Source organism: Tripterygium wilfordii, chromosome 16 (assembly GCF_013401445.1).
Source record: "Tripterygium wilfordii isolate XIE 37 chromosome 16, ASM1340144v1, whole genome shotgun sequence".
In the NCBI taxonomy this organism is placed as follows: domain Eukaryota; kingdom Viridiplantae; phylum Streptophyta; class Magnoliopsida; order Celastrales; family Celastraceae; genus Tripterygium; species Tripterygium wilfordii.
In genome coordinates, this window is record NC_052247.1 from 8,916,401 (window position 1) to 8,929,011 (window position 12,611).

General features: G+C 38.5%; 2 protein-coding genes across 2 annotated transcripts; both read right to left on the minus strand.

Annotated features, from left to right (window-relative positions):
- Nucleotides 1-272: 272 nt before the first annotated feature.
- On the minus strand, nt 273-3,316 carry LOC119980455. The gene is made up of 3 exons (XM_038823153.1): nt 2,930-3,316; nt 2,192-2,368; nt 273-752 (listed from the first exon to the last, which is right to left on the minus strand). The coding sequence occupies exons 1-3, from the start codon at nt 2,993-2,995 to the stop codon at nt 537-539; spliced, it is 459 nt and encodes a 152-aa protein (XP_038679081.1). The 5' UTR covers nt 2,996-3,316; the 3' UTR covers nt 273-536.
- A 7,665-nt stretch (nt 3,317-10,981) lies between these two features.
- Nucleotides 10,982-12,406, minus strand: LOC119980762 (loganic acid O-methyltransferase-like). Its single transcript, XM_038823558.1, has 3 exons — nt 12,212-12,406; nt 11,455-12,111; nt 10,982-11,332 (listed from the first exon to the last, which is right to left on the minus strand). The coding sequence occupies exons 1-3, from the start codon at nt 12,293-12,295 to the stop codon at nt 10,982-10,984; spliced, it is 1,092 nt and encodes a 363-aa protein (XP_038679486.1). The 5' UTR covers nt 12,296-12,406.
- Between the last annotated feature and the right edge of the window lie 205 nt (nt 12,407-12,611).

Genomic DNA, 12,611 nt, shown 5'->3' on the forward strand with positions numbered 1-12,611 from the left:
GATTTCCAACCAAAGCAAAATAAAAGTTGTCGTCTGAATTTACTGCCACCTCTTAACAGAAAGAAAAATGACAATGATGCAATTAAGGGTCTTATACACATTCTTTGCTCTCTTCTTTCTGTTGGTTTTGATCACCTCCCCTGAATCAGTTCATTCAGCTGCCATTGGAGTAGGTGCAGCTAGAGATGTAAGAGGCCGCGCTCAACATTGGAGTTGGGTGCAGTAGAGGAGGTCACGGATGAATCATGAGAGCTTTCGCAGGAGGCAAATTGTAAACCAGAGTGCATAGCACCCATTATCAAGATCCCAAGTTGTCCATAAACAGCAAAAATTTGAACCATTCGTGTAACTTGTTGAATTACAAACACAAGTTGTTACTTTGCTATAATTCATCTAGATATACATACACCTCAAGCAAATATGTGGAAAAGATGATAAATTGCGTAAAAAAAGAATAACGAAAAAGAACGAGAACAATGTGAACTATAAATACGAATGAGGCAGGTAATTGCCAAATGAGACAGCTATACCAAGTTTCAGATCCCAGACGCATTACATTCTTCAAGGAGCTTTAGTAAATTATGTTCTGGGGCACTCTGAGATGGTAAGATCAAGCGATTTGAATGAGTAGACCTCGGTTTTGTTCCAGCCATGTCAGATTCGAGGCCTCCACTTTCCTTCATGACTGGCAAGTCGGGTCTTCTACGCACGGCAGGTACAGCAGACACTCGCTCCTTCCATATTCTTCCATCCTGTTGATTGACAAAATTTGATCTCAGAATCTTTGTGCACAACGGGACAGTTGGTGTCAAAAAAAGGAACAAGGGTTTTATTAATGCAAACAGAATCTATAGAAATAAGCAAAACATTTCATAGAAGGTTTCCGGAAAATAAGGTATATTAGTCCACAAACATTCCATCTTTCATAGCTCCTTGGTACTGACAAAGCATATTGTGGGAATATCACTATCAGTAATTCTGTATGGATGGAAACACCTATACATACACTTTTGTCATTGATTTGATGTTAACTTACCTCTGGTCAACATAAAAGTGCTTAACATAAAACAGTAGCGTTATGTTCACACTGATAATGCAATAAAGCTTAACAAAACATAAGCCAAAGCGTTGCAACCTATGTAATAATATTTTCGTATAACTTAAAAAAGCTTTTTAAAGTAGATAAAAACTTTGAACTCCTTATCGAACTTGTCATCAGCAGCCAAGGATAAGGTCTACGAAGTTCAATATCCTAGGTAATAGCGTAGCTGCGTAGGTATAAACTATAGACATTAAAACAATAAATTCAGGTTCTATAGTGCTGTCTTAGTGAGGTTTTTTGTTGGTTCAGGCAGTGAAAACCAAAGGCATATTTAAGCAGCAGACATCAACCCCTCCCCTGCCTCCCTGCCCCAACCCACCAAAACAAACACACCTGACTACCTGAGCCATATTCCAACAGGAGAGTAGAAATGTAAACCAAAAGAGATATAAAGGAAAAGCTAGTTAACATATCATCACCAAAAGTGCACCATGTTGACCTAGCAAATTGTCATCACATCATCACTAAAATCTATTCCAAACAATATGTGGATTTTTTTCTCAGTATTTCTTCCAACCTAAAGCTATGCTCTCAACTACTCCTTCAGAGCAAGTCATTCCTTATTACGTCCGTAGATATTGTTTTGGACTCCCTCCTCTCTTTTTGAGTCTTACATCAATTTCCAGAATTGCCAAATACCATCCTCTTCAGCAACATTTAAGCTTCCTTTTACACTAGTTGAGGTATCATCATCATTCGAGTCTTTATCCCAAAAGTTAGTTTGGGGTTGGCATCAACAAATGAAAATATGATTAGATGTCTAAGGTCTCACTGAATAATACCATTATCATATAGGTGTTCCGTCACTTCAAAGTTCAAACAACAAATATGTAGATTTTGTTCTTTTTAAAAAGAGAGAATCATCCCAAGCAACACAAAAGAAACTGACCACCAAATATCAAATCATCAACAAAACCAATTCTCTATCACATTGCAGTTTTTTTCCAAAGGATCAAGGGGAGAATTCGATAAAACATATTTACAACAAAATATTGTTTAGCTTTGCATTGAGACTTTACATTTCAGTTCAAACAGTCAAAAGTTAAGTAAAAGAAGATACTCAAGATGTAACACGAGTATCGAACTCACATTAAGTATCGAAGGCTCAGGTAGTGGACAATGAATTGGTCGATCATTGTCAAAGGGCTCGATAGGGTGCTCCACTGGCTTAAACTCTATTGCTACTCGAATTCCATGGGATGTAGCAGTAGTTGCAGTGTTTGCAGCAATGACATCTGCATGAGGTGGCAATACTTCCCTCTCATCCTACACCACATGAATATAATCATTTAAAAACAATTCTTAAAGCTAACAACAGTAGAATTAAGGCCGATTTTATTAAGCAATGACTTTGGTCAACGCCTAAATGGATATCAAGAAAGAAGTAATCATCTTATATGGGACACAACCTCACAGAGTAACAAACAACAACTATCAACACACCTAAGACATACTCACATACACAAGTGTCAGAGCTAAAATTGCATAAAACTCTGAAACGGTATTGCACAGGTGAAATTTCATCTTCAAAAATCAGCCACCAAGGGAAACAAATGGAAGATGGCGGATGGTTTGATACAACCAAAACATGCGAATAACCAAGAACAAGTATAAGCGTCAAACAGACAGAGACAATTACCACAATAAAAGACCAAATCAAACCCAGTTCGGCAAAATTCCAGTACCCAATGAAAAAGACAAATCAAGACAAAATTGAACTTCCCAAATTGATTAAAGACAAAGAAAAACAAACAAAATAAACTCAAGGTTCACACAAGATAGATTCTCAATCAATTGCAAAAGCAAACAGAGTTAAAGAATTCTTACAAGGGCGCTCTGGGTACGTCGATGGCCAACTCTGCCAACAGAAAATCTAGAAAAAAGACCCACCATCTTGTTCTCGACTACACAGCTGCGTGATCCTAAAGATCACTCTTTGTTTTCTCCCTCCAACCAGTATAACAAACACACATCACAGGATTAAACTAATGTTTTTTTCCCAATAAATCCCTCTCTCCGAGTGTCGATAAGGTCGCTTAGCGTAATGGGTTTTGTCTGTTATTGATTCTGCCTCTCTTTTTTCTAGTAAAAATTATGCCTTGGGGTCAGTAGGGAAAAAACCCAGAAAAACAAATCGGAGAATCCACGAAAGATTTTACATTAATTAAAGAGATAGACGGCAAATGCCAACTGGGGGTTGACAGCTACGGTGAACCAAGCAAAGATGGTGACTTTGAGATGCCAAAACGCAAGCTTTGCAATGTCGTTCCTTTACAGAAGGTAGTTCTACGCGCTTCCTGCAATGCGTGAGTTCCACTTGGTTTTTAAATTGATGAGCTGGGCCTGGGCCTGAAATTTGATTGAGACCCGTTATGTAGGTTTCATAAGTGGGCCAGAAATATTAATTTGGGCCAGCCTGGCTTGGCTCTTTCAAGAAATCGAGGGGTAGATGACTGGACTCTAGGGTTTTCGGACGCCGATTTCTTGGGCCAATTGATCCAGGTTGAAGATCTAACGCTCTCCGCCAACCCTTCCGCCGCCACCTTCGCCGCCGTTACTTCACTCTCCCGTCGTCTTCCACCACTACCCCGGCTACACAAACAATTTTACAATATCGATTTCATCAGTTACTCGCCTCCCAGGGAGCTGTCTCAGAGGCCTCCCAATGATTCTAGCAACTTCCATCGTTCAATTAATGGCATTGCGACGCAAGCTACTCCTTCCACATCGTCTGTTCAGTGCGTTCCTCGGGTAGGTTAGGCACAGTCATGCAATTTCGCTTTTAGATTAATGGGAATATCCGCAGCATTACGAACTGGAATATAAGTAATTCTCGTATGGAATACACAATTACTGTTGTAACGACGACCCAGATCGATAGGAGAAATTTCTGTTACAGAGAATGGGTTTGTGAATGCGGGGTAATGTAATTGTACTTTTTAAGGAGCTATTGAGAAGCTATACACGCGGTTTTCTTGGAGGCTGGTTTTGTTGGGTTTGTGATACAAGCCTTCAACCTTAACCTAGCTGGTGTATGAGAAAGAGAGGGAACGGAGAGAATTCCAGAGAAAGAGAGGGAAAGTGAAAATGAACTTGTATTCTTTATTCAATAACTCCTTTAACAAACTAAAACAATTCCTTCTTATACTAACAAGTCACCGACATAAACCTGACTTAACGGACGTTAAGTACTAATACAAAACTAACCACAACTAACAGACTTGTTAACCGTCTTAACAGGAGCAAATTGCAAGGGTATGTAACAACTACTCCCCCTTTAACAACCAACTTTGTCCTCAAAGTATAGGATACAGTTTCCATAAAGACATATTCATAACAAACTATCTTTCAATCAGAACTTGAATTGAGGATATTTGTTCTTGAAATCATCATAGTCTTCCCACGTTGCCTCCTCTGCATTATGATCTTGCCACTGCACCAGGAGTTGGGTTCCAGCAATTTTTCCTTTCTTATATACTCTTCTCTTAAGCACTGCTTGAGGACTTGACTGTTGCACCAGACCTAAATCTGCTACCATAGGCAATTGCACAGTAGGAACTACAGTAGGACCAATATGCTTCTTAAGGCAACTCACATGAAAAACAGGATGCATTTTAGTTTCTACTGGTAAGTTGAGTCTGTAAGCCACAGACCCAATCTTCTCAAGGATCTCATAAGGTCCATAATACTTTGGAAGCAATTTATGGAAAGAATGTGAAGCCAAAGAAGGAAACTGATAAGGTACCAGTTTCAAATAGACCATATCGCCAACATTAAAAACTCTCTCAGACCTATGCTTGTCAGCTTGAGTCCTCATTCTTTCCTGAGCCATAAGTAAATTATGTCTTAACAACTCCAATTGTTGATCTCTGCTTAGTAAAGCCTGTTCCACCATATTCAGCTTAGCAGAACCAACTTCATAGGTCGTAACATGAGGAGGAGAGTACCCATATACTAACTCAAAGGGAGTTGCTTTAGCTGAAAAATGAAAAGAGGTATTAAAACTCCATTCAGCCCAAGACAGCCAGTTCAACCATAGCTTCGGCTGCAAACTAGTATAACATCGCAGATAAGTTTCCAAACACCTATTCATCACCTCTGTTTGTCCATCACTCTGGGGATGATACCCCGAGCTCATACAAAGTTTGGAACCTTGCAATTTGAAAAATTCAGTCCAAAATTTGCTCAGAAACACTGTATCTCTATCACTGACAATAGATGCTGGCATTCCATGAAGCTTAAACACATTATCAATAAAAGCTTGAGCCACCATAGAAGCAGTATATGGATGAGCTAAGGCAACAAAATGACTATATTTTGTTAATCTGTCCACCACCACCATTATCACAGATTTTCCTCTACACACAGGTAAAGAGACTATGAAGTCCATACTAATATCACTCCAAACCTGGTTTGGCACAGGCAGAGGTTGTAGCAATCCAGGTGGGGAGATGGTTTCATATTTGTTCAACTGACACACACTGCATTCTGCCACCATACGCTTGACTTCCTTCTTAATTCCAGTCCAGTAAAAGGCTTTCTTAATTCTCTTGTATGTCTTAAGCACACCAGGATGTCCTGCAGAAGGAGAGGCATGAAATTCTTCAAAAATCCTTCCCTTCCACTGAGAACTAGGACTCAAAACAATTCTGGACTTATACTTCAAAAATCCATTATCCACATTGTATTTTTGTACCATTCCTGGCTCAACATTTCTAATCTCCTGGACTTTGGACAGAACCCATTCATCCTTCTCCAAATCTCTTCTTAAATCATCCATCCAAGATGGATATGGATAAGATATTGCACAACATTCCATTCTGTTATCATTAACAACACTGTTCTGCACAATTGAATCTGATGGCTTCCTGGACAAAGCATCTGCTACTATGTTTTCTGCTCCTTTCCGATACTGAATTTCATAGTCATAACCCATTAGCTTAGCCACCCATTTCTGTTGGAAAGATGTATGAGTTTTCTGATCCAAAAAATATTTCAAACTCCTATGATCAGTCTTAATAATAAAATGCTTCCCTTGCAAATAATGCTGCCATTTTTTAACTGCACACACAATAGCTAATAATTCCTTCTCATAGGTAGACAAAGCTTGATTCCTAGGACCCAATGACTGGCTAAAGAAAGCCACAGGTTTCCCCTGCTGTTGTAATACAGCACCAATTCCAACATCTGAAGCATCACTCTCCAATTCAAATGGCATAGAAAAATCAGGCAATGCCAACACCCTAGGTGAGATCATGATCTTCTTCAACTTATCAAAAGCTATAGTAGCAGTAGTAGTCCATACAAAACTGTCTTTTTTAGTTAACTGATATAAAGGTTGACAGATACTACCATAATTGGGTACAAACTTCCTATAATACCCAGATAACCCCAAAAATCCCCTCAATTCTTTCACATTCTGTGGAATAGGCCAATCTGAAATAGCTTTTAATTTTGATGGATCAGCAGCTACCCCTTCCTTGGACCCCACATGTCCCAAATATTCCACAGAAATCTGTCCAAAAGCACACTTGGTCTTCTTAACTAATAAATGATGCTTTAGCAGTACATCAAAAGCATGTTGCAAGTCAATAAGATGTTGTTGCCAATTGGGACTATAAACCAAAATATCATCAAAAAATACCAGCACACTCTTCCTCAGAAATGGTTTGAAAATATCATTCATTAAACTTTGAAATGTAGCTGGAGCATTGGTTAAGCCAAAAGGCATAACCAAAAATTCGTAATGTCCCTCATGGGTTCTGAATGCTGTTTTCTCAATATCTTCTTCCACCATTCTGATTTGGTGGTAACCAGATCGCAAATCCAATTTAGAAAAATAAACTGAACCATGCAACTCATCAAGTAAATCATCTATAAGAGGTATGGGATACTTATCTTTGATTGTCAATTTATTCAGCTCCCTGTAATCCATGCACATCCTCCAAGTACCCTCCTTTTTTTTGACCAACAACACAGGAGAGGAGAATGGACTGTGACTGTTTCTTATAAAACCAGCTTCTAATAACTCCTTGATAGCCTTTTCAATTTCTGTCTTTTGCAAAGGGCCATAATGATAAGGCCTTTTACTAGCTGGTTTGGCTCCAGGTATAAGAGGTATTTTGTGGTCATGACTCCTTACTGGTGGTAAGGATGTAGGAACTTGGAAAACAGCTGTAAAAGACAATAATAAAGCATCCAAGTCCTGCACTTGTTGGCTTGTAAGATGAGAACTTTGATCTGACAACTTCAATTCCTGAGAATATAATAAAAGGCTCAAACTAGTTCCCTTCAAATCCTTCTCAATCTGTTGTAAAGAAACATCCTTAATCATACTGCTTCCTGATTGCAAATTTGTAGTGTCACTTTTAATCTGAAAAGTTCTATCATTACTAGTAAAATCCATTGTTAATAGATGGAAGTCCCACAATACTGGACTTACTGTCTTAAGCCACTGGACACCTAAAACCACATCACAACCTCCAATAGGTAAAACAAAAAGATTTGGTTTACCCTGATAATCTCCCATGGTTAAAGGCATTTCCCTACAACACCCCATACTCTTCACTGTACCTCCATCACCAATCATGACTTCAAACTCTCTAGTTTTTCCATAACACCATCCCAACTGTTTTAACCACCTGGAATCAACAAAATTATGAGTACTACCAGAATCAATTAATATCAACACTGGATGGTTCTTAATGAATCCCCTAACCTTCATGGTTTTAGTGGTATTTTCTGAATCAATTCCAAAGAAGGCACAGGCACTTAATTCTAAGTGTTGACATTCAGCTTCCTGCAATTCTTCACCACATTCTTCAAACACATCAACCAAATCATCATTAAAATCCACTTCCAAAAGAAGGAGTTGCTTCCTAGCACATTTGTGGTCTTTAGTGTACTTCTCATCACAATAAAAACAAAGACCCTTCATTCTTCTATTCTGCACCTCTTCTGGTGTCATTTTCCTACTAGGAAATTCAGTCATATTAGATTTTTTAGCGGCAACTTCATTGTTCTTAGCTGATGATAAAGGCATTGTAGGCCTAACCCCTGCCCCAGTTGAAGGTTTGTAAGTAATACTTTTAAGATGTTGCAACTTAGCATCCAATTGAAATGCTAAAGCAATTGCCTCATGAACATTCGCAGGTTTCAAAATTTTAACATCATAACGCAACTCAGCCTTTAGTCCACCAATAAAACAGCTTTTCAATAATGCTGGACTTATGCCTTTAGTTCTATTAGCTAATCTGCGGAATTCATTGACAAACTCCTTCAGAGTGCCAGTATGTTTAAGTCTAAACAATGATTCAGCAGTGTCTTCAAACTCAGTTGGACCAAATTCCCTACAGAATGCTACTGTGAAGTCTTCCCAGTGAGGAGTGGTTTGCATACAATTCATCCATTGAAACCATTGTAATGCTTCATTTTCTAAATTGAATGACACTATAACAACCTTTTGAGTTTCAGGTGTACCGTAATAAGCAAAGTATTGCTCAGCCTTGTGAATCCAAGCTGTAGGATCATCAGAATCATGAAATTTAGGAAATTCCACCTTCTGCCAAGAGCTCCGCTGATTGACACTCCTCTGTTCTTGATTATCAATTCGCTTCCCAGATCTGGTATCAGCTACCTCATTTCGATCTACTTCTTCAAGATTTCTGGCGTCTGAACGGAATAGATCTTGCCGAAGCCTTTCGAATCCAGCAGTCATCTTTGATTCCAAATTGACATTTACTTTATCAATGTCATGGTTTACAGAATGTCGCAGATCTACCATTTCTTGACTAATAGTAGTCTGGAATTTGCCAAATGCCACCGAAAGTTGATCAACTGTAGCTTCCAAGGTCGAGACTCTACTATCCATTGCAACAGCGCGAGTTCGTCGGGTCATACGCAGGAAGGGGACAGCAAGATCGACTGGTAGAATTGCTCCGATACCAATGATACAAGCCTTCAACCTTAACCTAGCTGGTGTAAGAGAAAGAGAGGGAACGGAGAGAATTCCAGAGAAAGAGAGGGAAAGTGAAAATGAACTTGTATTCTTTATTCAATAACTCCTTTAACAAACTAAAACAATTCCTTCTTATACTAACAAGTCACCGACATAAACCTGACTTAACGGACGTTAAGTACTAATACAAAACTAACCACAACTAACAGACTTGTTAACCGTCTTAACAGGAGCAAATTGCAAGGGTATGTAACAGTTTGATTCGAAAGAGCTGAAGCATTCGAATGCTAGTGCTTTTACAATTTCTCTTGGTTATACTCTGCATTACTGAATTTGTGGAATTGAAGATCCAGAAATTGGGGAATCTAATGAATGTTCATGGGTGCTGTTTGGCTAAAGGTAGCAGTGGTCCTAGTGGATCAAGGTTGTATCAGGTGTGTTTGAATGCAAGATAGATTTTTTTTTTGGTTTTTTGGTGGCTAACCCGGATGAATGATCAATCTTCGAAATCACATCTAGAAAAACAAGTAACTGAATTTTGGAAGATTGTGAAGGATGGGCTTGCATTGCCAATATTGTTAGTACATCTATATGTGATGAGACTGGTTTGGTTCAAGTTAACAGAGCTCCTTCCCTGGGTTGGTATCACTAGTATGGATTGTGTTGATTCAGAGATACATAAGTTGTTCTCAACCAATGACTTACGGAAACAAAAAATTAACTGAAGAGTTTTGAGTGGGGGCAAGAGTAGTGCATGGATAGCTCCAATGGAAACAAAAGTTTGCTTTCTTTTGGGTGAATAAGAAGAACATGAAGCTAAAGAATTGAAGTTAGCCTCTGGAAAGCGTTTTATCCTCCCGTTAAGAGGCCCTATTATTTCCCAATTCGGAGAGACGCGGATCATGAAGTTAGTCCCTGGAGTGTGCTTCCTCCTTGAGATTGATTCCAGACCTAGATCCTTTAATGCAGCCTGAGTGGTTGTGAGCTCGTAGCAGCTGGTGGTCTCCTTTTTGCACATATTTTGTAAACTGCGAGATTCTTTTATCTAGTGTTTTAACTGCTAGCTGAAAGCGGACTCTGTAATGTGAGGCTATTGTGAGCAAAATTGAGACAGTTTTCAAGCAGTTCTTGTGGTGTTTTATGTGTGTTTTATCTATGCAATAAGTAAAATTGAAACAGTTTTAAAGTTACTGAACTTTTTGGCCAGAAGTAATCAAAAATAATAACTCAAAATCCATGATTCTTCAAAGCATATATAGAAAGGGGTGCCGGGGCTCTGCTGTAAAAAAATTACAGCAGGCCCCGCTGTAATAACAATTTGGGATGAAAAAAAATTTTATTTTATTTTGAAAAAATTATAGATGTGTAGTTTATGATCTAACGAATCCAACGATATATTTTTTGTTCAAAACAAAAATCATATGCTATATGAAAAATGCTTAACAATTTTAGACCGTCGGATATAAACACAAAACATTCGGTGTCTGGATCAAGATGAATTTGATTTTTGTTTCGAACAAAAAATATATCGTTGGATTCGTTAGATCATAAACTACACATCTATAATTTTTTCAAAATAAAATAAATATTTTTTGTGACTCAAATTGCCTACAGCGGGATCTGCTGTAGTTTTTACTACAGCAGACCCCTGCCACCCATATAGAAAGAGGTCAATTACGGTTGAAAACTGAAGGCAGTAGTTTCTGATGTGCTAAGACAAAACCAGTAGCAAGAAAATTCACACATATGCATGTAGAGAAGTCTCACAACACTAACAATTACAGAAGACACTAACGATTACAGAAGGTAAATATATAGTCTTTCCTCGTAAACAAGAGATAGATTGTGAATAATTTCAATCAATAGTGCATTTGATTTTATTGTTGTGAAAGAAACTCAAATCAATTAAAAACATCAAGTCATCAGAGGTTGCGCTTGAGAAGCGCAAATATCAGAACCGTTCGCCCATTGTTTCTTGGCTTGGAACCCATGAAAGCCTCTGCAAATCTCTTGGCAAACTGATCAAAAAGTTCGTCAACAATATCGTTTCCAAAGTGCTCACTGATAATTCCCTCCCAAACAGCTCTTAGTTGTGAACTTACCATTTGTTCATCTATATATAATAATTTTACTACTTCCTCACCATAGATTATTGATTCCATCTTTTCGATGCTGAAACAACCATTTTTCTCTATCAAAGCCTTAATCTCTGGTGCAGCTGGGATGTATATGGGCATATTGAAGGAGTCAATCTTAGCTTCACTGATTAATCCCTGAAGGGATATGGAGAAAGAAAGCAATAACAAATGAAAACCCGATTATCTTAACATCGGTTTTCAGGAATCGAAGATTAACTTTTGATAAACAAATTTAAAGTGAATGAGAATCACTATACCTGATGGTGGATGTCTATGAGACAGGCTTCAATTAAAGCATGAGTTGCAACAAAACCGCACTGTGAATGAGGGACACCATCTGGAACACCTGGTATCACAAGTGTCATAAGCCCTCCAGGGACAACCTCATGTGATCTTGCATTCAGAAAAGAAGTAATGTCCTTTGCAAATTGATTTGAGTAGGCCTGAACAACTGCTGTGGGGGCAGCTGCATAATAGATCCTCCCTTTATTATATGCAGGGGAGTCTTGATCTACCAACTCTTTAGGTGCACTTGAGAGCCAATGCAGTGAATATGAGCAGTGCATGAAATGGAGAAAATTCTCAGGGAACAAACGATCATGAAAAGACCCCGGCACACCAGCTGCAAAATACTGCCTATCAGATGGAAGATTCTTAAAGAGAGTGTTGAAATCGTTCGAGAATTGGTCATTGAAAAACACTTGGAATTCAACATCATGATCTCGTTGTCGGCATTTTAGTTTCAGATAATTTGTTATTTCTTGCACTGATGTGAATGTGTTGGGCCCAACAGAACATCCCAAATCAGCAATCCTTAATATTTTTGGGGACGAAGGCGATATGAGTCGAACCAGATCAAGCTTTGTAGCAATTCCTTCACTGATCAATGACTTCACAAGCTCAAAGGCCACTCCCTGAAAGATAATAATTTCAATCAAAACCCACTAATAGTTATGAAAGATTATCATCTCAAAAAACCCATGTAAAGAATCATAAGTTGGAAATTAAACATGCCTGTGAAGCGGAATTGCGGGTATAGCTATTCTCTCCATCTCCCCCATTCATTGAAGTTGGTGTAGTTGTCATTTCCCTAACCATCACCCACCTTCTTTTCTCTCAAAATCTTGGAAGAAACAGAAGGAACTACCACAAATACTTACAGCAAATAAAACATGGAAACAGATGCTTGTATTTTCAAAACATACAGGTTTATAGAAAACAAAACACATCATGGGAAACATCTTCATGAGTCAGATGCTTTGAGATATTTCTTGCTGGTTCGGCTATCAAATGGCATATTAGTCACCTTTATGTTGTTTGTATTAGCCGTTCTTAGAATCTTTCGACTGACTCACAAGTCACAACAACCGGCTCCAGGTTCAAACCATGCTTCTAGCTCTGCATAAATCTTGTT